This window comes from Aotus nancymaae, unplaced genomic scaffold (assembly GCF_030222135.1).
Source record: "Aotus nancymaae isolate 86718 unplaced genomic scaffold, 86718_ANA_hifiasm-v0.15.2.pri h1tg000077l, whole genome shotgun sequence".
Lineage (NCBI taxonomy): Eukaryota > Metazoa > Chordata > Mammalia > Primates > Aotidae > Aotus > Aotus nancymaae.
Genome location: NW_026988492.1, coordinates 12,952,938 through 12,975,387, shown reverse-complemented (window position 1 = coordinate 12,975,387; position 22,450 = coordinate 12,952,938). Strand labels below are relative to the sequence as shown.

General features: G+C 36.6%; 1 protein-coding gene and 1 pseudogene across 1 annotated transcript in view; both read right to left on the bottom strand.

The window, feature by feature from the left end:
* DNAJC1 (DnaJ heat shock protein family (Hsp40) member C1) overlaps positions 1 to 22,450 on the bottom strand; it is a 226,393-nt gene that overhangs the window by 25,912 nt on the left and 178,031 nt on the right. The window contains exon 9 of the mRNA XM_012450115.2: positions 13,654 to 13,773. Within this exon, the coding sequence (XP_012305538.1) occupies positions 13,654 to 13,773 (120 nt within the window). The remainder of the gene's footprint in view (positions 1 to 13,653; positions 13,774 to 22,450) is intronic.
* Positions 337 to 7,437, bottom strand: LOC105715709 (valacyclovir hydrolase-like; annotated as a pseudogene).

Sequence of the window (22,450 nt, the reverse complement as noted above, 5' to 3'; positions counted from 1 at the left end):
TTTCCTTTGAGTGTCATGTTGGTGCTTAAAAAGTTTCGGAATTTTGAGCATTTCAAATTTCAGATTTTCGGGTTTGGGATGTATAACCTATAGATAAAGAACTCTTACAACTCAATAATTACAGGAAAAACAACCAAATTAAAATATGGACAAAAATTATGAATAGATATTTCACTAAGTAAGACATAGGAATGGCTAATAAGGACTATATAGATACTTAACATCATTATTTATTAAGGAAGCATATATTAACACACAGTGAGATACCACAACACTCCTATCACAATGGTTATAATTTTAAAAAACTATAAAAAGAACAAGTGTTGGTGAGGACATGGAGAAACTGTAACCCTCATGTATTTCTGCTAAGAATGTAGTATGGTACAGCCACTTTGAAAAATAATTTGGCAGTTTCTTTAAAAGTTAAACTTATTATATGACCTAACAATTCCACTTCTAGGAATCTACTCAGGAGAAATAAAAACACACATCCATACAAAGATTTGAATGCTAATGTTCATGGCACTATTACTCTAATTGCATCAAAGTGGAAATAAGACAAATGACCAATGAGCAGAGAACAAATTAAATGTAGTATTTATCCATATAATTGAGCAATACAAAGAAATGAACTGTTGATACATGCTACAACATGGATGAACTTCAAATACATTTTGCCAAGGGAAAGAAGCTATATGAGAAAGACTAAACACTGTAAGATTCCATTTAAATGTAATTTCCTGAAAAGAAAATAGATCTGTGTAGTCTGAGAGAACAGGAGTGGGAAATGACTGCTAATGGGATTGAGGGAACATTTTGGGTGATGAAAATGTCTAAAACTGGATTGTGGTGACTTCACAACTCTACAAATTTACTAAAACGACATAAGATTTACTCTCTTAAATTAGGTATACAGTACAATACTGTTAACTATATGCACAACATCTTACAGAAGACCTCTAGAACTTATTCATCTACATTACCAAAACTTTAAATCCATTGAACAACTATTTCTCCCTCCCTTCAGCTCCTGGCAACCACCATTCTATTCTTTGCTTCTATGAATTTGGTTATTTTAGATATCTCATAAAAATGGAATCATGTAGTATCCGTTCTTACAGGAGTAGCTTATTTCACTTACCATGATGTTCTCAAGGTCCATCCATGCTGTCACATATGGAGGATTTACTTTTTCTTTTTTTTGAGACAGAGTCTTGCTCTGTCGTCCAGGTTGGAGTGCAGTGGCATGACCTTGGCTCACTGCAACCTCTACCTCCTGGGTTCAAGCGATTCTTCTGCCTCAGCCTCCCAAGTAGCTGGGATTACAGGCTTGCACTACCACACCCAGCTAATTTTTATATTTTTAGTAGAGACAGGGTTTCACCATGTTGGCCGGGTTGGTCTCAAACTCCTGACCTCAGGTGATCCGCCCGCCTTAGCCTCCCAAAGTGCTAGGATTACAGGCATGAGCCACCATGCCCAGCCATTCCTTCTTTTTCATGAAGAAATAATATTCTATTCTATGTATATACCACATTTTCTCTAGACATTCATCCATCAATGGACATTTAGGCTGTTTCCATGTCTTGGCTATCGTGAATAATGGTGCAATGAATGTGGGAGTGCAGATACCTCTTTGAGATCTTGATTTCACTTCTTTTGGATATATAACCAGAAATTTTTCTAGAATTGCTAGGTCATATAATTCTATTTTTAATGTTTTGTAGGAACCTTCACATTGTTTTCTATAACAACTGTACCATTTCACATTCCCAGCAACAGTGTACAAGGGTTCCAATTTCTCGAAATCACTGCCAACATTTCTTTTTTTTTTTAATGATGGCCGTCCTAAGAGGTGCAAGATATCTAATTGTCATTTTGATTTGTATTTCCCTAATGATAGAGATGTCGAGCATCTTTTCATACACCTGTTGGCCATTTCTATATCTTCTTTGTAGAAATGTCTTTTCAAGTCCTTTGCCCATTTAAATATCAGGTTATTTTTTTTTGCTCTTGAGTTGTAGGAATTCTTTACATATTATGGACATTAACACCTTATCAGATAAATGGTTTGTGAATATTTTCTCCCAGTCCATGGCTTGTGTCTTCACTCTGTTTTCTTTGCTGTACAGAAGCTTTTTAGTTTGATATAGTCCCACTTATTTTTGATTTTGTTGCTTGTGTTTTTGGTGTCACAATCCAATAAATCACTGTGAAGACCAATGTCATGAAGCTTTCCACTGTTTTCTTCTAGGCATTTTATGGCTTCAGGTCTTACACTTAAGGCTTTAATCCATTAAAAAAATCTTTTTTGTATGGTGTAAGGTAAAGATCCAATTTTATTCTTTTGCATGTAGACATGCAGTTTTCCTAATTACTATAACTTTGTAATATATGTTGAAATTAGGAAATGTGATGTCTCCAGTTTTGTTCTTCTTTCTCAAGGTTGCTTTGGATATTGGGGGTCCTTCGTAATTCCATATACGCTTTAGGATTGGTTTTTTAATTTCTGTAAATTTTTTTTAAATAAAAAAATTTAAAACAAATGAGTACTATAGTCTTAATGGGTCCCCCAAAGTTCATTTGTTGGAAACCTAATCCCCAATACAACAGTGTTAAGTGGTGGGACCTTTAAGAAGTGATTAGCTCAGGAGGCTTCTGTCCTCCTGAATGGGTTAATGCCCTTATGGCAGGAGTAAGTTATTGCAGAAGTGGGTTCCTGATAAAAGAATGAGTTTAGCCCCCTTCCTTTCTTTCTCCCTTGTGCCTTGTGAACTCTCCAGTCCTTCTGTATTCTACAGTGGGATGATGCAGTAAGAAAGCCCTTGCCAGACATGGGTCCCTTGACTTTGTACTTCTCTGCCTCCAGAATTGTAAGAAATCAATCTCAGTTCTTCATAAATTATCTACTCTTAGTTATTCAGTTACACCAGCACAAAACAAACTCAGACAATGAGGTACGCCTATATATACTGTCATAAAAAATTTAAAACCAATTGTTTTGTTTCTTCACATTTTAAAAAGTTGTTTTTAAAAATCAAGGTCATCATGTAAAAGCTTTTTACCAAAAGCAGTACACAAGGGCTTATGACAAAAAAAAATGTACCTTACACACACATGCAATCATTTCCGTTCACAATTCTTCTGAAGGTTACAAGGTTACAACTATACATTGCTAATTAACATGCCTTTGTATACCACATCCTGCATCTAATCTCTTTCCCACCTCTACCAACAATCTTGGGTCCAAACCACCATTGTCTTCTGCACAGACAACTGAAATAGCCTCTTACCTGGCTTTCCTTCCTGCTTCCATGCTTCCCTACCAAGCAGTCAGAACAATGTTTTTAGATCACTGCACTCCTTTACTCAAAATCTTCCAGTGCTTTCCCATCTAGCTCACGGTAAAATCCAAAATTTTCACCTTAGCCAAAAAGGGCTGATATGGCCGGGTCTTCCACTACTTCTCAGCCTCATTTCCTGTTAATCTCCTTCTCCTACTCATGCCTTAGCCAAATGGACCTCTTTGCTGGGCCTTGCACACCCCAAACATGCTCTTGCCTCCAGGCCTTTGTAGGTGCTATTTCCTCTGCTTGCAATGCTCCTTCTCAGACAACCTTATTCCTTCACTTGCTTTGTACCTCTGCTCAAATACTACCTCTCGGAGAAGACTTTCCTCATAACTCTATTTTATTTATTTATTTATTTATTTATTTTTTACATCCTTCAATGAACACTTACATGGGATCATAACCCTATTTTAAAATGCAGTTCCCTCAGTCTCTATCTGCTTACCCTACTTTATTTTTCTTTATGTTACTTGTCACTATCTAAGAATTTTCTTTTATTGCATGCATTCAGGTTCTTTCTATCAGGTTTCTCCACAGCTCCTTAGCGGAACTATCTTTGCTTAAATGGTTGCAACTTAGTTGCAGGCATGTTAGTATTCAAGCTCAATGGGAGGGAAAAATAAATAGGAGCTCCTATGAACACACATTACTTTGATTATGTTGTCCTGAAAAGAAATTAGTGACACAGCCATATCAGAGTTTGGGAGGCTTGGGAATGCAGTGTCTTTGGGCATATATGTGCCTGACTCACAATCTTCTACTAGAGAAGAAGGAGAGAATGTTTTGGTGAACATGACACAGTTTTACACAATGTGTGGACTTTAAAACTGAAAAATAATCTATAAAACATATAAAATGCTTAAAATATAAAAAGCCACCATGTAAGATATTACATAATTATGACCTGGTAAATATTATTCACCACTGATACGAGTGCTCTTTCTACCAATCTACTTTTTAGTGTAATTAAATTTAAACTATGTCTCTTTATGTCTGGTTTTCTTGTTCACTGTGAAATTTCTAGTGGCCTTTTTAACTTTTTTTTTTTTTTTTTTTTTTGAGACACTCTCGCTCTGTCACCCAGGCTGGATGGAGAACAGTGGCATTATCATGGCTCACGGCAACCTCGACCTCCTGGGCTCAAGTGATCTTCCTGCCTCAGCCTCCTAAGTAGCTGGCACACAGGTGAGTGCAACCATACCTGGCTAATTTTTCTTTTCTTTCTTTTTTTTTTTTTTTGTAAAGATGAAGGTCTCTCTGTGTTGCCCAGGTTGGTCTCAAACTTCTGGTCTCAAGCGATCCTCCTGTCCTGGTCTATCAAAGTGCTGAGATTATAGGCATTAGCTGGCGCATTTTGCCTTTTTTTTTTTCCCACATTTTTACATATGCGTTTTTCCAAATGCATTTTTCTAAGTTCTCAGCCATACTATCTGTTCTATGAAACCTCCGTCCCTCCCAGGGTCCCTGTCATGCAGTCCTTAGTTCTCCTGATCCACTGTTTCTTGGATCCCATGATGGCCTCTTCAATTTATTCCTTTTGTTGCTGGAGTACAAGCTCAGGAAAATTTCTAGGAAAAGGTACGAGTTCTCACCCCATTTATTTACCATCACACTTGGTCAGTTCTAGAATCAAAACCATTTCCCCTCAGCATTGTGAAGGCATTGTTCCCTCATCCCACCACAATCTAGCTGCTGAGTGACCTGGGTCATTCCAATTTCCTTTACTTTGGAGGCATCTTATCCATAGAAAGTTTAAAGATCTGTGTATGCTCAGTGTTCATAAATATCCCCAAGATCTTTTCCATGTTTCCTGCTTGATTTTGAGAGACTCTTACAAAGTAGTCTTGGGTGTCCCCACATCCTGAAAACGTAACCGTATTATTTACTGAACAATGATCTTGCCACTGTTTTCTCTCACACTAGAACTCCTCATCAGATGTGAATCCCTCGTACCGAGTTCCTGTGTTTTCTTTTGCAAGTAACAAAAATAAGTACTATAACACTTTTCACTTGATGGGCAATGGTGAAAAATATAGTGTTCAGTTTTTATGAGAGTATGAGGAAGTGACCTCTCTTCCACCAACTAGTGGGAATGCGTATAGTTATAACCCCTCTGAAGACCAATTTCTGAGCCCTCAGAGGCTCTAAAAACATTAATATTCTTGAACTAAGCAGCTTCTAGGAATGCAATCTCTATTTCTAGGCATACAAGATAACAAAACACATATGAGTAAAAAGACAATTTTTTAAAACACCATGTCCATCTCAATGAAATAGCAAAAAAGGGAAGAAATTTAAATGTCAATCAATAGGATATCCTCTAATGATATCATGGTAGCATAGGCTATCATGTAACTCTTTAGAAAAATGATGTGGGTATTATTTATTACCATGAAAGATACTAATGTTCTAGAGCTAAGTGAAAAGGACAGGAAATAGATTAATACTATTAAAATTATACATATTCATATATCTACATAGAAACACTAAAGTCTCTAGAATGATATGAATGTGTTTTTTTTTTTTTTTTGAAGCTTGAACGTCTCAGATTAAAGGTAAGGTATAAATTCAAGATTTCTTAAAATCTCCAACATTAACACTACAAATGCTCCACCTAAAATTTGAAAGTAAATTATGGCAGGAATTTACCTTTTAAGACAATAGTATAACTTGTAACAACTTCATGTTAGAATATCAGATTTAATTTTCATAGCTATTGAAGTTAGAGGCTTTATTCCTTTTTTTTTTTTTTTTAAAGACAAGGTCTCACTCTGTTGCCCAGGCTGTAGTGCAGTGATGCAATCACAGCTCATTGTAGCTTTGAAGTGGGCTCAAGTGATCCTTCCACTTCAGCTTCCTGAGCAGCTGGGACCACAGGTGTGTCTCACTTTGCCTGACTAATTAAAAAAAATTTTTTTTTTTTGTAGAACCAGAGTCTCCCTATGCTGCACAAGCTGGTCTTGAAGTCCTGGACTCAAGCAATTCTCCTCCCAACCCGGCCTCCCAAAGTGCTGAGACTGTAGCCATGAGCTACCGTACCCAGCCTGAAGCCAGAGGCTGTTTTCATTATGTCATTATACTCATTTGGTCAGGATAAGACTGAATGGAGAGTTTCAAAGGCATCATGGTAACAGGGAACAACACGATCACGTCCCACACTAAGGAACCACCAAGATTCAAGTGTGCATTCTCATTGTAGGAAGTCTTCTGCTAACTTGTTGAATTCACCTGCAAAACGCAAATGCAGGTTGTGTTTGCTTTCTGGCATTAAATGCAGCCGTGAGCCTTTCACGTGCTCATGAATGAAGTTGGCATGAAACCTTGGGACCAGAGGATCCTTCTCGCCATGCACAATCAAGGTGGGGCGCTGGACCTGGGGCAGCAGGTGCTGGCAGATGTTACCTTCTGGGAGATGTTTAAACTGGCTTATGCCATCCACCCACTTTTCACAGGTTCTGGCAAAGTAGTCATACCTATAGAGGGCTTCTAGAGGCTTTCTTGTTCTCTCACGCCATTTAGAAACATCTCGATGCCCTCGTTAAGTCATGCTGTCTTCATCAGTGACGTAGGCATTGGCGCCCCAAATCACCATCTTGTGGATCTAAGATGGATATTTTGCAGCAGCAGTGAGTGCGGTTATGCCCCCATCACTCCACCCCAGCAGAGAAACCTTCTTAAACTTCAGCGCCTTCATCAAATCAACAGCATCTTTTGCATCCCTTTCAAAAAACTCTACTGGGAAATAGCGATCTGAAGGCTTGGAATGTCCATATCCTCGAGGATCCCAGGCGACCACTTTAAAGAGCTTCTTATTGAGGTTCGTGAGCTGAGGTCCGGAATCAGTCTCTCCACTTCCCAACATCCCAGGAAGTAGCAGGACTGCGTGATCTCCCTCTCCAGCCTGCTGATAATGCAGATGGACGCCATTCACAACCACTTTGGCAGAGGTTACTGAGGTGCTGAAAGCGGCCGCGGGTCCGGCCTGTGGGACGAGGATACCGGGCTTCAGTGCCTAGAGCAGCAGCAGCAGCCGCAGCCGCAGCCGCAGCCGCAGCCCACCGCCCCGGCCGCCCAGCACAGACACCATAGTCAAAGGTCGGGTCGCTGCCGGGAGTACGCATGCACTGAAACCAAGCGCGGTCGCCGGCCCGAGTGTATTCTTTGATGTTTTCTTTTTGCTATGAACATAGAGTTTTATCAAAAAAGGGGCTAACGAGTCCAGGCACGGTGGCTCACGCCTGTAATCCTAGCACTTTGGGGAGGCCAAGGTGGGCGAATCATGAGGTCAGGAGTTCAAGACCAGCCGAGCCAACATAGTGAAACTCCGTCCCTACTAAAAATACAAAAAATTAGAGGGGTGTAGTGGTGAGCGCCTGTAATTCCAGCTATTCAAGAGGCTGAGGCAGGAGAATCATTTGAACCCGGGAGACAGAGGTTGCAGTGCGCTGAGATCGTGCCACTATACTCCAGCCAGGGCGACAGAGACTCCATGTCCACAAAAAAAAAAAAAAAACAAAAAAAAACAGCTAATGATAAAAGTCTATAGATAAATTTAATTGTTTTCCACACAAACATTAATAAAGCAGAATTAACCAGAGGTAAAATATTATTAGATAATAATTTAAATATGTGATCTTGTCCCAGTTATACTAATAGCTATGTCACCTTGAACAAATATCTCAGCAGCAGTTTACTCAGCTGTAAAGTAGGAAAAAATAATGGTTGCCAATCTACCTCACAGTGTCATCGTGAAAAATCAAATAAAAGTATATTTAAATGTTTTGAAAAGTGTAAAATACTACAAAAATGAAAGATGGAGTAATCAGTATTATCGCTAAAGCAATTAAAAATAAAAATGTTGGTTTGATTCAGAATGGGAGAAAATATTTGCAAACTATGGATCTGACAAAGGTCTAATATCCAGCATCTATAAGGAACTTAAACAAATAATCCCATTAAAAAGTAGGCAAAGGACATGAACACTTTTTAAAAGAAGATATACATGCAGCCAACAAGCATATGAAAAACAGCTCAATCACGGATCATTAGAGAAACGCAAATCAAAACCATAATGAGATACCATCTCACACCAGTCAGAATGGCTATTATCAAAAAGTCAAAAAATAACAAATGCTGTAAAGGTTGTAGAGAAAAGGGAATGCTTATACACTGTAGGTGGGAGTGTAAATTAGTTCAACCGTTGTAGAAAGCAGTATGGCAATTCCTCAAAGAGCTAAAAGCAGAATTACCCTTTGACTCAGCAATCCTATTACTGGACATACACCCAGAGAAATGGAAATCATTCTACCACAAAGACACAGGCACGTGAATGTTCACAGCAGCACTATTCACAATAGCAAAGGCAAGGAATCAACTTAAATGCCCATCAATGACAGATTGTATATAGAAAATGTGATCTATATATACACCATGGAATACTATGCAGCCATAAAAAAGAATGAGGTTATGTCTTTTGTGGGAACACAGATGGAGCTAGAGAGGCTACTATCCTTAGCAAACTAATGCAGGAACAGAAAACCAAATACCACTGTTAAGTGGGAGCTAAATAATCAGAACTCATGAACACAAAGAAAGAAACAACAGACAATGGGGCCTACTGGAGGGTGGAGGGTGGGAGGAGGGAGAGGAGCAGAAAAAATAACTATTAGGTACTAGGTTTAGTATCTGGGTGATAAAATAATCTGTACAACCAGCCCCCATGATACGAGTTTACCTATATAACAAACCTGCACATGTACAAAAGTTAGAAAAAGAAGTCAGAGCAGTGGTGTCTCTAGGAAAAGCACATAAACTAGGAAAAGGCACAAGGAAACTTGCTGAGGTGTTGAAATGTTCTTTGCCTTGATCTGCGTGATGGCTATATGGGTGTAGACATGTAAAAATCCATTGAACTGCACATATAAAATTTGTGGACATTATCATATGTAAGTCATATGATATACATAAAATGTTAAGATACAATGTATCTGATATGTAGTAAATGCGCAATAAATATTAGAACCTTTCCTTGAAAGAAAAATGTTGATCTCATAATTGATTTTTGCAATGTTATACTCATGTAATGAATAGTTTATAATCATGTCCTATGTATGATTTTCTTCAATGTAGAAATAGAAATGGTGGCATGGAATGCAAATCTATGAACCTCTGGCCTAGAAATCCTATAATATATAGCAAAACTCTTAACCAGGCCAATGGAAAGATTAAGCAATTAATTATGAAGCTTCATCTGATGGACACTACTACCTCAAATAACACTGTCTTCCCTCTCCTTCAAACAGGCATTCAGGCTGCCTCAAATTCTTATGCCTGTTTAAAGGAGAGGGATTCATATCCTTGGTATAAGAACTTGATGACTCCTATTAGAACACAAGTAAGTGTGTGAATATTTGGTAATACAAATTATCATCTATTAGTATCATATTGATAATTATTGGATAAGCTAGTGACTCATCTAGCAAGAAGAAAGGGAAAAAGCACCCATTCTTTTCTAAAATTTAAATATCTTGAAAAGTTGTAAGGTTGAGAGGGTAAGAGAAGAAAGGGAGAGGAATATAAAATGAGGCTCAGACTAAGAGAACCACTATAGCATGAAACTCGTAAGGGGGCATTGAGGATGAAGACAGAAAAACCAAAAGGGCAATCCTTGTCATGTTTACAATTTTGTGTAGGGCTAGCCTGACTCTAAAAGGAATAGCAATATATTTGCCAGGATAACTATATATTTAGTTCACTGATCAACCATAATGCTTATTTTTGACTGAAGAGTCCACTTACATGTTTTTGAAACCAGCATAATATATAAATTTCCTCCAAGAGGAATCTCCTTGCGAGTTGAGCTATGGAAATGAAATTGGGAATTTTATGATCTTCCCTCCTCCTCTTCACTTGCATAATTGGCTACTTCTATAACAACACACCTCTTACCTCACACTACAGCACTAAGCTAATTATGAAAGCCTGTTTAAATCTAGCCACCTGTCTTGTTTTGCTGCCTACCCGGGCCTTTTTCAAGCAGGCAGAAAAATCTATCAGTTTGTTATCATAACCGGAATGCAAGAGATTAGTGACCAGGGAGAGAAGCAGAATCAGTTTACATCCTTTCAGAAGAGAATAGTATTACTTCACAAGCAAGAAATCTGGGGCCCCCGACCTTAATTTAGAAAACCTGCAATTAATAATTATGTTAAAGTTAGTTTTACATGCGAGAGAGTTTTTGTTTCCTCTGTTATTTTTACAATCCGAGTGTCCTTTGTGATTACCAAAATTATTTGCTGAAAGGCATATATTAACATTTAAAATATTTAATACATAATAAAGTAGGTCTTACAGTTTAGGTATATCTGAATTAAAATACACTGTGTCAATTTTTTTAAAAGCTTAAAAAAATTGCTTGTATTTATCCAGAGTACAATTTAGCAATCTAACTCTGCTAATTATGACAATTAATATACTTAAGTTCTTTCTTAATTGAGGAATAAAATAGGTTTTTAACTGTAATCCGACAACTCAAATAAAGAATCATATAAATCCCACCACTGGCACACATACACACACCTCTCTCCCTAAAAGGTCAATTGTTTCTTGAAGGAAAGAGAACTAAGCCTGAAGCTACAAATTTGGCAAGGAAACAGGGTCAAAAAACAGCTGTGCAAAGCCACAAAGAACTAGTCAGGTGATCGGGTCAGTATGCAGAGGTTCTGATGACACCCAATTGAACCTGGCTTCTTTTTCATAATCGAATACTTAATGAAAACAAATCTAATTAACACTATAAGCCAAAAAGAGGCACAAGTGGTCTTTTTAAAGTGTGGTTAACTTTCACTTAACATTATACTAGAGAAACAATATTAGCTGAACCATTTCAGCTGTTTCAATGTGATTTACAAGTCATCCGTGTGTGTTACTAAAATGAGTCTACAGACACCTGTTCTCTTTTACAGAGTGATTCTTTCTCTGTGTGTGTGTGTGTATATGTGTGCACGTGCATGTGTTGGGGGATGGGAGAGTTACTAAAATGAATAGTCCAGCCATGGAGATGATGCTTATAAAATGAAAATGCAGTGTGAGTCTACATATATACTAACATAAAAGTTATAATGGCATTTTTTTATGCAACAGAAGTCTAGATGTATTACATATTTATTTCCAAGGTACCTTTGATATTATGAAAACAGAACTAATACTTGACCAAAAAAAAAAAAAAAAAAATCCCAAAATAATAAACCACCACAATGTCAGGTTTTCCAATGCCATGATAAAGGGAAAAAATATCTATTGCAGACATGGAATCAGTCTCCTTTGGGTAAGTCTACGGAGGAAAAAAGGAAACATATGAGATGAATTTGCAAAAGTTTAAAAAGATGCTTCTGACTTCACCAAGACTAACTCTAGTAAATTAAGTATATACTAGATCTATGAAGTTCTGTTGATTATATCGTGTGTATTCCTGACATTTTTTAAACTTTCATCTTTCTCCTCTTAAAAATACGAATAAAAATTTACCAGGTTTTAATGACAACAAATTAAAACATTGCTTTACTCAGTTTCCTATCTGCCTTTAGCATCAACTGTAGAGCCTTACAGAAATATTATTTTAAAAGTTAAAGGTGGTGCTGTCATCAAAGGAGATAATACATTAGTATTATGATTATTTTTCATTAAGCAATTGAACTAAAAGTTTAGGGTCTTTTTAAACCAATGTTTTATAACTTTAAAAAACTATTTTAGTAATTTTTGATAATCACTGTATTAATAGCAGCTATGTAATTAGAAGGTCATATTACTTATTAAAATATCAAAAACCATGCAATGTCTTTAATTTTGTCAGATATTTACTGATAAGTCATTATTAACTTCTCTTTTACAAACAACCTTAAAACGAGATAATAAAACATACTATCCAGTAACATAACATGTTTAGCAGAAGAAAAGTTATCCTATGGTTCTTTTGTAGTCACTCAAGACAACTGGTCTCCTCAAGAAACACAGCAAAAAAAAAAAAGTTACAAAATACTACAGCTATTTCCCCCTATGATCAGACTTTAATTCTGAAGCAAAAATACTGCTAAACATCTTATAAAAATTCAGATTGCAGTCTTTGAAATGACTTATACAGTAGTAACAATATTGATACAGATAATTTAAAATTCTCAAAGCAGGTCCATTGCAAAAACAAAACAACTACAAAACTTAAAATACAAAACTTGAGTACAGGTCAAGTATTCCTAATCCAAAAGCCCAAAATTGCTAAAAAATCTGAAACTTGAGTGCCAACGTGACGGATTAGGGATGCACAACCAGTAATAATTTTTGCAAGCTTCTTTCAAAGTTTATTGTGGAAAGTAACTTAACAGCATTTCTAATAAGCTTTTTTTGGTAGCCATATTTAATAATCATGCTGCAAGTTTTGAAAAATTGACAGTATCAAAAAGGCATAAAGGTATACCTACAGAATTGAAGGGGAAATTTAAATCTTTGCTTTCAGTAACTCTCTAAGAATTTTTGGATCTACAGGATTTATTGAAAGTAAATTTAGTAAAGAGTATGTACTATCCTTTATGAAAATATAAATTTGATAAATATTTTTTCTCAATTTCAATTAAACATTTACTGAGTATTTAGTACATTACACATCAGGCACTGTGCTAGTTGCTTTCTAAAAAATTCTCTGCTCTAAATTTCCTCAATAAAAGCAGCTAAAGTGTTAAGTCAAAACCTTTCCAAGTAAGTAATTTATCTTTTAAATGTTAGGTACACACACACACACACACACACACTTTTTCTGTTTAAACTACTTATCAAATGGATAGTTGCTATCATTTTTGAAACAAAAAGGCCAACATCTAGTTGCATTATAAGAATATTGTGCATTTAATTAATCCAAACCACCTGTCTAAATAGTAATCGCAATCTGTACTTCAATGTTAAAAAGATCTAGCTGAAATACAACCTTCCTACTTCTGATCAGCTTGAAAACTATTTTTTCCACAGTTAAAGGGGTCACTATAAACACAAAAATTGGCATTGTTTTTGTGTGATTAGGTTATACAGTAGCTTAAGTCTCTAAACACTAGAATTCCTCACACAGCTGTTAATTGTGGACCAAGGGATTGGCTCACATCTGCTTCTAGCTTATTTCATTAATGGTTCACTTTCAGGTCCTAAAAGGATTGTATCCCCTCCCCAAAGATACTGTGGAACCCAGCTATGTCTGCCTTCTACATAGCTGACTTGTTCTGGTTTGTCACTCTCCATACAATGCAAATCTCAGTGAACTCACATCTGTCACAGATCGACCCAATTCGTGGGCAATCTTTTCCCATCGACCTGGTGTCCCTCCTGGGAACTTAACCATACTTCTTGTCAGTTGGCTGAGGTCCTCTTCTGTCCATTCAGGTGCCTGCAAAACATTGGAGAAAATAAAGAGGTAATTGGAAGAATAAAAAAAAGATAACTGAAACATAATTGCTGTGAAGCAAATTATTGGCAATATGCTTTCTGTAAAAAAAATGCTAAATTGTATCTAATAGTTTCAATAAAGATTTGAGCTGCATATTTAACACTGGAATGTAAAGCTCCAGAAGGCTATTTCATTTTCCTTTGTATACCAACTAAGAAAGCATAAATATTGCAAAACCAGGCTTTTGTAGACATTTTTAAAAAAACATTCAGTTTTGAATTAAACTGAAAAAACCATTCTCAAAGCTTATGAAATGCATCCTTGCTATAAAATGCAGTGCTGCTCATAAATGCCTCACATAAAGTTACTATTAAAGGTTTTGTTTTTTTTTCTTTTTAAAAAATACATACTTTAAAGAAAGCAAAAAAAATCTTACAAGTATAAATGAAATGTGAACAAGTAAATATACTGGTCTAAAATCAGAACTGTGACAAAACATCTTTTCATCATTCTATGTAACAATATTCAATTTTTAAATAATATTATTTTCAAGAAGTTTAGCTTGTCAGATGCCACTAGCATTTTTTAAAACTCGGGAACAGAAATAAAATTAGAAATTCTTGTGGCCAAGACTCAAACCATCCAGTCCATGTGAAGCAATATTTCACTTCATTTTGACCATTTCATTTTGGTCAACTTTTATCTTTGACCAAATTATTAACCTAAATTTAAAAATACCTTAGAGATTATAAACACACATATGCAAAAATTCTAACAGCAAACATATTCTCTGCATTTTACTCAGCACTATCAGTGGTCAAACCCCAAAATGAGCACAGCAAAAGAAATTATTATCTAATGACAAATAACCATGTTACAATTATTTCACATTACATTTTAGTACTGAACTATTCCCCACCAGAGGCAATAAACCATTCTGGTATTAAACAATACTCCAGTAAAGCACAGAGATTGAGGAAACCTACCTTATTTTCCTTTAATTAAAATGAAAGAAAAAGAAAGAAAGAGAGAAAGAAGGAAACCTTTGAGACAAATACCTTTTCTAATCACCATTTCCGATAATGAACAGGCATACATGAGGCAGTTTGCATTACAGAACCATCAGCACAGAACAACAGTCAGAGGTGAGTGACCCCAGGGACTATCTCCACAGCTACAGCAAAGCTTCTCCCTGACACTAATCCTCCCTGTCATTCTCCCACTGTGCTCTAACCACACTGACATCCGCCTGCCTCACTGCAAGCTTAACGGGGCCCTTCCTGACTTTTTACTGTCTCCCCCAATCAATGGTTCAAGCGTGCTCTTTTCACCATGTCCAAATGGCAGCTTCACTCATAATCAAAGTGCACTGCCCCTGTTAAAGGGCTTTCCGAAAGGCTCTCCCATTTGCATTCATTTGCAAAGCAAACTACTTTTATTCACTTTGTTCTGCTATCAAGAATGTTCCCTGAAGCAGATAAATTGGCATAAATACAACCTGCCACTTAAGAGTCAGTAAATAATAGCCAATAGTAGGGAGGATTTTATCAATCATTCTATTTTGTATCCACTAAGAGCTGAAAGCCTTAAACATATTCATCAGTACAGCCCCTACAATACATGCATAAATTCACTTATATAAAAAGGTAGCTCACATTAATGAATATCAGAAATCTAATTCTTCATATCAGATGACTTAAAAATTTACACGGAGGGTTTTTTTTCTTTTTCCTTGTCTTTAAGGAGAAAAGTATTATTCTTATTCAGCTACTATTTAGAAGAATATAATTGGATTTTCAAGGAAACCATAGTTTTATTGCTAAAAACTTTAATAAGTAGACCAATTGGTTTCAGAAATTCAAAAGACTTAAGTTTTAGACAGAATTTAATAAGCTTACAGTAAAAGATCATGCCATGAAGAGCATGAAATTGATCACTGCATAAAGATATATGCTGATCAAACCATATAGCATTTACAAATTCACACTAAATCAAATTATCTAATTTCTATGTTATTTTAACATTTTTGAGCAAAAAAATTGCCTAAAATGTTAAAAAATATAAATCATTGTTTCATATAGTAAACTAAGTCTTTAAAATAATTCCTATTTTTAATAGATCTGTTTTCCAAATACTCTGCATACATAAACATTGGCATTAAAAACAAATCTGATTTTATTTAGATCAATGAGAGTCAAAGTATAGTACTATATTTTTTTCTGAAAAATAAAAATTTTATATAAAGTATTTGGATTGAATTCCTGAAAAATCACCCACTGCTATGACAGTCTTAAGTTTCATAGTTATTTTATGGCCATAATTTTTATTATTAATATTTTTGAAGAAGCTCGATAGTGACTAGGTCCATAATCTGAAATCTAAGAGAACCCTTTTAGCAATGCATTATTCTCCCTCCTACAGTTGTAAGGCACTTTGATGAATGTGTAATTCCTCAGCAATAGTTAGTTGTGTCTTTAGAAGCAACAGAGCCTACGGTGATCCAGCTACTACAGCAGCCATGAGGGTGGCCATGGTGTGAATGTATTCTCCCTGTTCTAATCTGGAGCCAACTGTAGCTGTGAAAGTCAAATGAATGCATAAGCACACTGCTTTGCCACTTAAAACCATGTGTGTCCAATATTACCGAAACACTGGGCCAAATATTCATCTCTACAGTAAAGCAATGGAAGATACCACATGGTGTGGGGACAGCTGTTGGTTGTGACTACACAAGCATTCCAATTTTGCATCAGAAAAGCCCATTCTGGGAATAAATCTCCATACTGAATACAAAATAAAAAGTTTTCAAATTATTCAGTATTTTAATGTAATGACCTCAAAATATAGCAACCGAAGTAAGAACTGATATGAAAACTTAAATTATTCCCAAATAATGTACTTTGGAATGGATTTTTGCCATAAAACCCACCATGCTTTATTTGGTGTCTTTGAAAATCGTCTATATTCTTGGGCTAGGGCTTTATTTTTAAAGTAATTGATATGCACTTTTCCCCTCTCAGCTTTGGACAATAAAATGTTAATTAGAAAGCATCATGTAATTTATTTGGCACTAAAAATTATGGCCAACTTAAAAAAATGTTTAATGTACTTATTAATTGTATTTTTATACTTTAATGACAAAAGGCTCATTTTAATCTAATAAACAGATACTGAAGCTCCCTAATGAGCAATACTTCTTTTGAAATGACTTATTAATAGTCATTATTTATATACATACAGAAGCTAAAATTCTGGATTCAACTATTTTTAGTAGATTCAGCTCAACTCACAAATTCTCAGAAATGTTATCCAAGAAAATAATATCCTTACATAGCATCACCCAGTTAATACGTAACAATTATATATATATAATAATATAACACATTAGATATACATATTAGATATATATAAAACACATTATTATATAGATATATATCTAATATGTATATTTATATAAAATTAATTATATCTAAGATATATATCTTAGATATATATCTATTTTTTAAAAGAAACTATTCTTAAAAACAAACACCACAAACTAGCAGCAAATATATATATTATATATAATGTATATATCTTATATATCTATATAATTAATTATATATAATTAATATAATATACATATTAGAGAGATATATATAAAATAATGTGTATGGGCTGTCTAATCTAATTATCTCTTACCCTCTTAAGTTCTGTAAACACTTTTAGTTAGTGCATTTAATTTAGTGCACAGTTTTCAGCTATACAATTTTCCTTTCCAATTTAAAAATGGAGGCATGCTCTTGACAAATATATATAAATACATGGTATGAAAACAACAAAATTGAAAACTTAAAACCTAAAAATTAAAAGTTAAATCACCTCAAATGTCTTTTTACTCTCAGGAAGAGAAATTCTTCTTGGAGGCTTGCAGTTGGCTGCCTTCTTACTATGTCTTCATATGGCCTTTTGTGTGTGCATGCACGTGAGTGTGTGTGTTTGTGTGGTGGGGTTGGGGGTACTCGGGAAGTCTGTTCTCCCTCTTCCTCTTCTCATAAGAATACCAATGCTGGCTGGGCGCAGTGGCTCAAGCCTGTAATCCCAGCACTTTGGTAGGTCGAGGTGGGTGGATCACGAGGTCAAGAGATCGAGACCAGCCTGGTCAACATGGTGAAACCCCCGTCTTACTAAAAATACAAAAAATTAGCTGGGCATGGTGGCGCGTGCCTGTAATCCCAGCTACTCAGGAGGCTGAGGCAGGAGAATTGCCTGAACCCAGGAGGCAGAGGTTGTGGTGAGCCGAGATCGTGCCATTGCACTCCAGCCTGGGTAACAAGAGCGAAATTCCATCTCAAAAAAAAAAAAAAGAAAAAAAAGAATACCAATGCTATCGGTTTAGGCCCCACCCTTCCGACTTCATTAACCCTAATTATCTCCTTACAGGCCCTGTCTCTAAATACAGTCGCATTGGGAGTTTGGGCTTCAATATGTGAATTGGGGGGCACACAATTCCATTCAGAACAGAGAAGACACAAAAAAACAAAAACTGACACAGAAGTCCACAGTTTGGCCCAACTGGGTTTTCAAAATTCACTGAAAGAATTTATACAATACATAGATAAAAGGGCAGGAATTGGCTTTTGTGCCTCTATTAACACTGGCTCTGAATTAACATCTGAAATATACCAATTGGCAAAACCTTTATGTCCTTAATTATATTGGGGATCCCCCTAAATTTAAACAAGAGTACTCCTATGATCTTAGGGGAGTTATTGAACATAATATAAAGGACAAGTAGGCATGCCTCACCTTAACCACAGGAATTTTGTCTTGTCTTAATTCCCCATGGTCATCACACCCATTGTTCTAAAATATCCCATAGTCGTCATGGACTCTCTGACCCAATGAGTAATGAATTAATTTTAAGTCTTTGACACTAACAAATTGCCTTTAAAAATAGACCCCATGGACCTACTGCTTCCCCATTAAAACATTTAATATAGTCAAATGTAAATTAAAACAGGGCCTTTAATGATTGAAACCTATTATACAAGACCTGTTTAGAAAAGCGGTGATTATCCCCACTGCCTGTCCATTTAACAGACCAATTTGACCAGCTTTTACACTTGGGAGGAATGAATGGTGTCTCCTGGTGGATTACTTCAACCTCAATGCTGTGGACCTCACTAAGGACCCATACCCAGTATAATTGAAATTACTGACTTCATCTAACCAGTAACTGGTAGATATTTTGCTATTATATATTTGGTGAATATGTTTTGTTCAGTGCCTATTTCAACACTCTTAACTGCAGTTAGCCTCCTAAAGGACCCAATACAGTTTTACCCAGCTAGCACAAGGTACTGTAATATACTATCTTGGAGAACAAGATAGAAACTGCACCTTACTTTTCCCAGGAATGCAGGTATGACATCACACTGATGACCTCCTCTGCTGAGGAGATTCCTTTGATATACTCACACAGGACATACAAATGCAAAGGAGCTCAGGGGGTGACCCACTGCCTCACACATAGAGCAAGGCCTTCGTTGATTTCTGAAAATAATTGCATAAATTGAAGGCTGCTCCATCTATGACACTGTTTTAGAAACAGCTATTGAGTCTCTCAGCACCCACAACTCCTTTCAGGCTCTTTTGGATTCTGGAGGAAACATACTTCTCATTACAAATTGTATTAAGCCCATATATGTTGTTACCTGAGAAACGACTCACCTCGAATGGGGCCCCTTCTAACCAAAGGTTCTAGAATCTGTCCAAATTGCAAAACAATTGACACTCCTGTGTGTCTCCCACAGACTACTTAATTGTAGAGGATTTAGTAGTCTTCTATTAGTGTGAGAGTTGTGTGCAAGTAATAAAACCACAAATATTTGGATTTTGCCAAAATTAAAGGTATTTTGGCATTGGTATTTTAAAGAAACTATTTTTAAAAACAAAAAGGAAGAGGTGGGTGGGTCACCAGGTCAAGAGATTGAGACCATCCTGGTCAACATGGTGAAACCCCGTCTCTACTAAAAATACAAAAATTAGCTGGGCATGGTGGTGCGCGCCTGTAGTCCCAGCTACTCGGGAGGCTGAGGCAGGAGAATTGCTTGAACTCGGGAGGCGGAGGTTGCGGTGAGCCAAGATCGTGCCATTGCACTCTAGTCTGGGTAACAAGAGCGAAAATCCGTCTCAAAAAACAAACAAACAAACAAAAAACAAAAAGGAAGACCACAAACTAGTAGCAAACATTCATAACACATATCAGAAGAAAGATTTGTATCCTAACTGTCTATTCATTCTCCTATTAATGGATATTTGGGTTGCTGCTAGCTTTTGGTTGTTATGCATTACGAATGAATACAGCTGCTGTGGACATTGTGTACAACTCTTAGTGGTCAGGTTTTAATCTCTCACATATAAATACAGAGGAGTAGAATTGCTAAGGTCATAAAGAAGGCGTACATCTAACTTCATAAAAAACTACATGAGTATTTTTTCCATAGAGATGGTATTTTACACTCTACTCAGCAATGCACGAGTGTTCTTGTTCCACATCCTTACCAACACTTGACGTGGTCAATTGTTTTAATTTTGACCATTCTGGTAGGACTGAAATGTATCTTACTGTGGTAATAATTTGCATTTTCCAGATGACAAATGATCTTGAGTATCTTTATATGTGCTTATTAGCCAGGTGAATAATGCTTTCTTGAAGTATGTGTTCCTGTCTTTTGACTATTTGTTAATTGGGTTGTCTTATTAGTTTTAAGAGTTTTTTATATTTTGTAGATACTAGATCTTTTTTTTTTTTTTTGAGACAGAGTTTCACTTTTGTTACCCAGGCTGTAGTGCAATGGCGCCATCTCGGCTCACTGCAACCTCCGCCTCCTGGGTTCAGGCAATTCTCCTGCCTCAGCCTCCCGAGTAGCTGGGACTACAGGCACGCGCCACCATGCCCAGCTAATTTTTGTATTTTTAGTAGAGACAGGGTTTCACCATGTTGACCAGGATGGTCTCGATCTCTTGACCTCGTGATCCACCCGCCTCGGCCTCCCAAAGTGCTGGGATTACAGGTGTGAGCCAGTGCGCCCGGCCTGATACTAGATCTTTATCAGATATAAGTATTACCAATATTTTCTTCTGGTCTATAATCTGTATTTTCTAATAGCTTTTTAGAGACAGAGCTTTGCTCTGTTGAGCAGTGGCACAGTATGGCTCACTGCAGCCTCGAAATCCTGGGCTGAAGTGATCCTCCCGCCTCGGCCTTCCAAAGTGTTGGGATTACAGACGTGAGCCACCACTCCTGGCCCCTATATTTTCATTTAAAATTCTTTATCTTTTATTTTGAAATAGCTTTAGGTTTATAGAAAGTTGTAAAAAATAGTACAGAGTTCCCATATACTCTTTATTCAGCAAACTATGGTGTTAATTATATAGCCATTGTGATAACAAGCCAGCCTCCAAGGTGTTCCTCAGTGATTCCCACGTCCTAATATTAATGCCCTTGTGTAGTCTCCCCTTCCACAGTGTCTACAGCTGACCTGTAAAAATGATAGGATACTGTGGAAGTGACAGTGTGTTTTCTAAGGATAGGTGATAAAAGACATATATATAGCTTCTGCCTTGCTCTTTCTTGGGTTACTTGTCTCTCGGAGAAGCTAATTGCCAAAAAGTGAGACCATTCAAGCAGTCCAATGAATAGGCAGTAACAGGAAAAGACACTGTCTCCCTCAGGGTCAAAGGGCAAACATTCTTATTGTCCCATATAGTGAAGATATTGGCTCCTCAGAGGAATGAGTAGCTATGTTTATTGCCTGCTGTAAAAAATCTGAGTTCCCTAAATTCAGGATTCCTCGCTTGTAATACACCCCACTTATTGTTTAGGAGTCAATTGGCCCTCTTTACTCTGAGGGAACTGAGCTTAGAGAACAAGCAAAAAAAAAATGCTGGTACTCTAGCTACTGCTACTGCTGTGAGCAATAAACTGCCCTCTGTGTCTGACCCAGGAGTCTCATGTCTTCTACCAGCATTCATGAAACTATAGCAGGCTACCTTATTTGCTCACAAGTAAGGTGAAATCTCCAACCCTTCACAGTTTCTGACAGTTTTGGTGTTAAGAATGGGATTCTCACAGAGACTCTTCCTCTTTCTGAATAAGGGCCTTGTAGAGATTTGCAGAAGTTCCTGGGCACTTAACGGTGAACATGTTAATTAAATTATATTGTCAGTATATTCAGAGTTGTGCACAATTTTGAAGCATTTTCATCATTCCGAAAAGATACTTCTTATCCTTTAGCAGTCACCCTTCATTTGTCCTAACTGCTTCAGCCCTAGACAACCACTAATTTACTTTCTGTCTCTATAGACTTCCCTCTTCTGGGCATTTCATATAAATGGAATCATGTAATACGTAGTCTTTTACTTAGCATAACGTTTTCAAGGTCCATGTAGTAGGACATGTCAGTACTTCATTTCTTTTTACTGCTGAAAAATATTCTATTGTATGGGGGGATAGACCACATTTTGTCTGTGTTGCCCATTTGATGGACATTTGGGTTGTTTCTAATTTTTGATTATTATAAATAATGCTGCTGTAAACATTCATGTGCAGGTTTCTGTGTGAATGTATCTTTGATTTCTCTTGGGTATACACCTGGGAAAACTCTCAAACTGTTTTTCATCCACTTTCACA